Source organism: Frankliniella occidentalis, unplaced genomic scaffold, assembly GCF_000697945.3.
Source record: "Frankliniella occidentalis isolate FOCC.00 unplaced genomic scaffold, Focc_3.1 Scaffold2, whole genome shotgun sequence".
Taxonomy (NCBI): domain Eukaryota; kingdom Metazoa; phylum Arthropoda; class Insecta; order Thysanoptera; family Thripidae; genus Frankliniella; species Frankliniella occidentalis.
In genome coordinates, this window is record NW_026267132.1 from 2,345,966 (window position 1) to 2,351,869 (window position 5,904).

A 5,904-nucleotide genomic window follows, 5' to 3' on the forward strand; every position below is an offset into this window, starting at 1 on the left:
TGCTGCTAATTGCAGCTGCCTGCCAATAGGATGCTGCCAATAAGTCGGACGTCTAGGCCTGCTCGGGCGGGGCGGGGTGGGGCGGTAGCGTGACGTCGCTGCCAATAGCCATACTGCACACCGCCGCCGGGCAGATGCAGCCGGCGGGGCAAGGCGCCGCCCCGGCTGGGCTCGGCGGGGCGCGGGCGCGGCGTGGCGCGGCGTTGTTCCGCGTGGGGCCCCGCCACGGCCCGGCCCCGCGGCCGCGGGTGTGCCCTGCCCGGCCCTGCCGCGGGCTCCACGACCAGGCGTGTGCTGTATCGCCCCGCCGCCGACTCAGTCTCGCTCTGCCCGCTGTCGCGCCGCGACGCGCAAACGAGTGACGCGCGACGCTTGCTGGAGACGGTCGCGCCGGTGTGTGTGTGTGCGTGTGTCCGGACGATTGCGTGCGTGAGAGTGCATGTCGTGCGAGTGAGTGTGTGAGTGATTGAGAGAGATGGAGATAAGCGATACGTGTTTTAGGCTATTTTCCCCTCTCGTTTCAAGAGTGACGCTAACATCAGCGGCTTAGCAAGTGGTGCCGTGCCCGTGCTCTCGGTGCTGGTGCCGTGCCTGTGCTCTCGGTGCTGGTGCCGTGCCTGTGCTCTCGGTGCTGGTGCCGTGCCTTTGGCGCTACGTCCCGACACCCCGCACCTGCTGGCGCTGCTCGTGCCGGCCGTGCTCGAGGTGGTGCCGGTGCGCTTGTTGCATGCGAGGCCACGGAGGGGTGTGTCTTATCAAGCTGCACTGGAAGGCAGGGAGCGAGAGAGGGAGCAGCATGGAGCGGGCGAGAGAGCGTAGGGGTGAGGGGCGATGGGGTCTCGCGGGGTGCACGCCAAGGCGAAGCTAAGGGGCAATCGATACCAAGGGGGCTTCCAGGGAGTCCCAAGCCCATGTTGCGATTGCCAGCGCTGGCACTGTACTTGGTTATTTCTCTCATTTTTGTTGCCGTTTGATTTTGCCCTGGTCCTCGTGGGAAGGGGGTGGGTGGTTGAGTAGTACAGCTAGATTTGAAAAGAACGACATGAGACTTATTGGTGTTGATAAGGCGTTCCCATTTTCGCTTTAGTGCACTAGCCACTGCACTGCATTAGAGTAAGTCCATCTAGAGCAATAAGACGGCCTCCTCCTCGACTCGTCCGAAATTGTTGCATCGATTGCGAAATTGCGAAATTTGCATCAGGTTGTGGAGGACGTGTGGCGTCATTCGGTGCAGTTTTCTAAATAAGTTGTGCCTCAAGCAGCGTGCGGTGCCGATGCGAGGCCGCGAGCCGCGAGGCTATGGTATGTGGCGGCAAGGACCCCAACGAGCGCAGTGACTCCTCCATTGTCTCTCGATAAGGCGAAACTGTAGCCGCGGGTGCCTCGCGCTTGCCTCGCGGACCCCAGGGCTCGAGGCTCGAGACTCGACCGCTACGCGCACACCTCCTGGCTTGGCCCAGCGGCTTGCAGAGGATTAGCAGCCGATACTATCTTGTCCGGCGTGCGCGCGGCGCCTTTCGCAGGGCCGCCCTAATCGCCGGCGGTGGGCTTGTCGCGTCCTTCGCGGCGCTGGTCACGTTACTGGGGGGGCGGGGAGGGGCAGAGGGCCGTGCTACATCTGCTCAAGGTCGCGGTGGGGGGCGAAAGGTCACAGCGGGGGAGGGAGGAGGAGGCGGCAGCCACAACGACATTCAAAAGCAAAGGGGGAGGTGTAAAAGGGATATTTTTATAATGAAGTGTATATAGCGCGGATGAATGGAAGTTATCGTGCCGTGTGGACGGATGGGATTGGGCTTTGCGGGGCCCTTTAGCCGGGCCAGCGAGGGCCGCGCGGGCCACGCCGCGCGCCTCTGTCAGCGATATATACACATATGTCGGTCGGATAGGTTTTATCGTTTTTATCGCGCGTCACCAAAAAGTGCTCTCTCACTTCCCTCGCCCCCCCCCCTCTCTCTCTCTGGCCGCTCCGCCCCACCACCATCGACACCACCATCATCATCGTCGCGCTTGCAGTGATGTGTGTATCTGCTGCTCGCTTTGCTCGCCGCGCTGTCCGATTGCCGATTCAATTTGTCCGGTTGGGCGGGGCGCGCCGGGGCTCAACGAGCTGGTGGTGGACGCCGCGCGATCGGCCTTGTGACGGGGCGCCCGCCGGGGCCGCCATGCGGGCCGCTCCTCGCGTGGCGCTGTGTGTGTGTGTGTGTGACCATGTGTGACATACAGTTGTGTGTGTGTGCGCACCATGCGAGAGTACTCGCCAGCCCGTCCCAATTATCTCATTCCGAATTTGCGTGGAATGTCTTCATCATCGTCGGTCGGCCCAGCCGCTCGCTGCTGCTGCTGATGGTGCTGCTGCTGATGGTGATGATGAGCGTGTCTGTGTGACACACTCACACACAGACACACCACGCCACTCAGTATCAATACAGACGCGCGTGACGAGTCATACTCCGCGGCTGGTTAGGAGGCGCCGCCCGCGCGCTCCGCTCGCGCCCGCGAAAACAAAAGTGGTTGTGGCGTCTGGCGCGTGCGGCGCGTGCGGCGCGTGGCTGCGTCGGTCGGGTCGGGGTGGGGCAGCACGAGGCGGAGCAGAGCGGACCCCCAAAACGAGGGGTTGTGTACTCTGGGTGTACCGGGTGTAACTGTGAATCACGGTCGAGAGAGATATCTCCCTCCACCGTGCTGTGAATGCGTAGCAGTGTTGCGGGTTTGCCTACCCAATTCGCACGTAAGGCGCCATGGCCCCTGCAGCCCTGGCGGGTGTGCAATCCCGCAAAACTGCTGCACATTCACCGTTACACCCGGTACTTTGTGTGTACTCTGGGTGTACTCCTGGTGTACTCCTGGCGTAGTCCTGGCGTAGTCCTGGCGTACTGCGGATGCACTTTGAGTGTACTGCGAATGCCCTTTGAGTGTACTGCGAATGCCCTTTGAGTGTGCTTCGAATGTACTTTGAGTGCATTGCGAATGTACTTAGAGTGTACTCTGGGTGTACTTCGGATGTACCCCCTATAGCGCACTCGTACTCATGTGTCGAGTCGTCGACCCCTCCCCTCAGCTCCCTCGGGCCAGCCGCCTGGCGGGTAGGCAGTCGCCGCCACCGCGCGCCCCGCTGCTCGCCGGGCCTGCCTACCCGCCCGGCGCTCTGCTCCGCCCCGCTCTGCTCCGCTCCGCTGGCCCGCCCTCGCCTCGCCGGGCCGATCAGCTGACGCGCTGCTGCCGCCGAGCCGCCCGGTCGAGGACGTCCCCCTCGGCTCCGTCTCGGCCGCCATGACGGTCAGGGCCGCGGAGGTCGTTTGGCGCGGACGGGTGACGTACGAACACGGCGTGGTCTGTTTCGTTAATTATTTCGTCGCTGACGCGATGCCGTTCGAGTTTAGGGGGGGGGGGGGAGGAGGTTGGAGGAGGGAAGCCCTTGGGAGGCCGGGTGTTTATCGCTATAAGCCGCGTGAAGCCGGCGTGGCGCGGAGCGCGCGGAGCTGCCAGCCGGCGAGATTAGGATGCATCCCGCTGGAGGCCGCTCGGTCTCTGCCGCTGAGTTAGCTGTCCGGCCTGTTTCACGGACTTTCGATTTTCCACTCGAGGCTAACCCGCGGTGGCGCCGCTGGGCTCATGAATAATAAGCTGTAAGCCCGCCCAAAGCGTCATATTGATGAGAGTTTTAATTCTGTGTTTTTCGTGTTCCTGTTTTTTTTTGGGGGGGGGGGGCTATAAATTTTCGCCAAAGTATCCCGGAGCAGCGTTCGTACTTATCGTTTTTGTATGTATCGTTCAAAGAAGCGGAGAGCCGTTGCGCGGCGCTGTAGCTCTGGCCAGTATCGAGGTGAACCGTTTGTCGTCGTCCTCGCTGTGAGAGATTTTGCCCCAGCTAGAGATTGTGATTCAAGGAAATGTGAATCGTTCTCCATACCGTTGTGCTAATCTGGCTGAGTGAGTGTGCGTGTGAGTTGTGTGTGTGTGTGTGAGTGCGTGTGCGTGTGTGTAGCGTGCGTATCGTCCGGACCGCGTCCTGAAGAGCTGCTCTTGCTGCAGCAGCACCGCTCCAGCTGCGCCGCCGCTGCTATGCGTAGCCCCAGAGGCCCTCACTTTCAAGAAGAAGAAGCAGCAGAAGAAACAGCAAACCCGCGTCGTCGCCTCGTCGTCGTCGTCGTCTGCCGGCATGAAGGGCCCCTCCGCGGGCGGCGCCCTCCGCGGCCGGCGCACGGGGGCGGGGTCGGGCGCGGCCTACGAGCTGGTGCCCATGCTGCCGGCGCGGCCCGGCTCGCCCGCCGCCGTGTTGATGCCCGCGCTGCCCGCGCCCACCGAGCCCCACAGCGCGCCGCCGTCGCCGTCCTCGCAGCGCGGCAGCCCGCGGACGCACTCGCGGTGGCACTCGCTGCACCGCCGGCCCAAGTGGGCGCACCTGGGACTCGAGGTGAGGTTGGCTCTCCCCCCCCTGCGCTTCGTCCCGACTCCAGGACCAGCTGACCTATTGTCTGTCGTCGCCCTGCCCTTTCCCCATTTTCCACCGCTGTGCATTGTCTCCCGCCGTGCACGCTGTTTCTCCCCGGTAGCACCGTAGCCAGCTGCGCTCGTGTTGTCCCCCCGTATACGGCTTTACGCCCTCCCTTCACTTTACGGTCCTGCCCTTCGGCCGGAGCTAGTCCCCACCCTTACCCACTTTCCCCCTGCGCCCCCTTGTGTTTGAGTAGCTCTGTGCATTGTGTGTGTTCAGATTCTCTGGTGGTTCCCGGTGCCGTAGACATTGCTTTGAGAGCAGACACGTAGGCTGGAGGTCATCCCCCCCCCCCCTTTTCTCCAGTACTCCGAAGTGGGTCCATTTCTTGGTCATTAATCGACTAAATGCGCCTGATGGGTGGGCAATATATTCATCTGGAACTTGGCAAAAAGGGCGGCACGACCTCCCGCTGAAATCCTGACTTGGCGCCTGTGCCCCCTCACTACCCCCGGGACCCTCCCTCGGGGCTACTCCTCGCCTGGGAGGCGCGGGGTAGACCCAGAGGCGACGGATCCCGCCGGGTCCCGCACGCTTCAGCTCTGTTTCCCCCGGGCGAGTTCAGTCACTCGGTGATCAGGTACCCTGAACCGAGGGGTACTTCATTTAGTGCCCACTCTCTGATCAAAACCAGAAAATTCAAGGAAAATCGAGAGAAACATCGCAAAATGTCTGCACGCTTTGAAATTTTCGCTCCCCACCCCCCACTCATAATTCGTTAGTCCCCCGATGGACTCATGTAGGCTCACATATTGTGAACATGCAAGTGCCCCTCTTTTTGAGTGTACAATACGTTCTTCACCCGCATTCTGGGTCATTGATGCCTGCCGTTGGCTCGCCTCGATACCCGCATGGGTGCGTGCACCCTTACTCTCCCCCGCCCCCTTTTCTTGTCGGTCGTCTTGACTTATATACTCGAAAGCTTGCCCAAACAGAAGCGCTCGGCAAGAAGCGGCAGCAGCGAAAGAGATAAGCAAGTTTTCCCATGGCACGGGGGTGGAGGGTTTCCCATGCACCCGGCACCTCCGGTGTGCACGCTGCGCGTTGGGTGAGTCAGTGTCAGCAAGCTGTGGAGTGTGACCGGTGACGTCGGACCGTCGTCAGACCATCACGACCGTGTCAACCTCTGAAAATCTCGGGCACCCCGCGTTTTCCTAAAGTAAAAGCACTCATCTATCGACTGTTTACTTTTGCCTCCGGTCCGGTTCTTGTTTATGAGATTACTCCGAATGGGAAAGCGTTTTGGTAGACACGAGAAACTCAAATTAGTTTTTCACAACAAATTTTCCTGTCATAAATGGGAGGATGCAAATCTTTCCGTTAAGTTCAGAGACTTTGCTTAGCCCCTCCCTGAGCGGCCACTCCCAAAGACGATGACGATGACAGCCACCTTCCTTCTTCGCCCGCCC

The 5,904-nt window shown here is 61.2% G+C and overlaps 1 protein-coding gene across 5 annotated transcripts in view; it reads left to right on the plus strand.

Annotated features, from left to right (window-relative positions):
* The window catches only part of LOC113212866 (kinase D-interacting substrate of 220 kDa B), a 62,439-nt gene that overhangs the window by 15,919 nt on the left and 40,616 nt on the right, over positions 1-5,904 (plus strand). Inside the window, exon 1 of one of the 5 annotated variants that reach the window (XM_052263692.1) lies at positions 3,724-4,414. The exons of the other annotated variants lie outside the window; for them this stretch is intronic. Within the exon in view, the coding sequence (XP_052119652.1) occupies positions 4,160-4,414 (255 nt within the window). The 5' untranslated portion in view covers positions 3,724-4,159. Of the gene's footprint in view, positions 1-3,723; positions 4,415-5,904 lie in introns of those variants that run through there. 5 annotated transcript variants of the gene reach the window in all.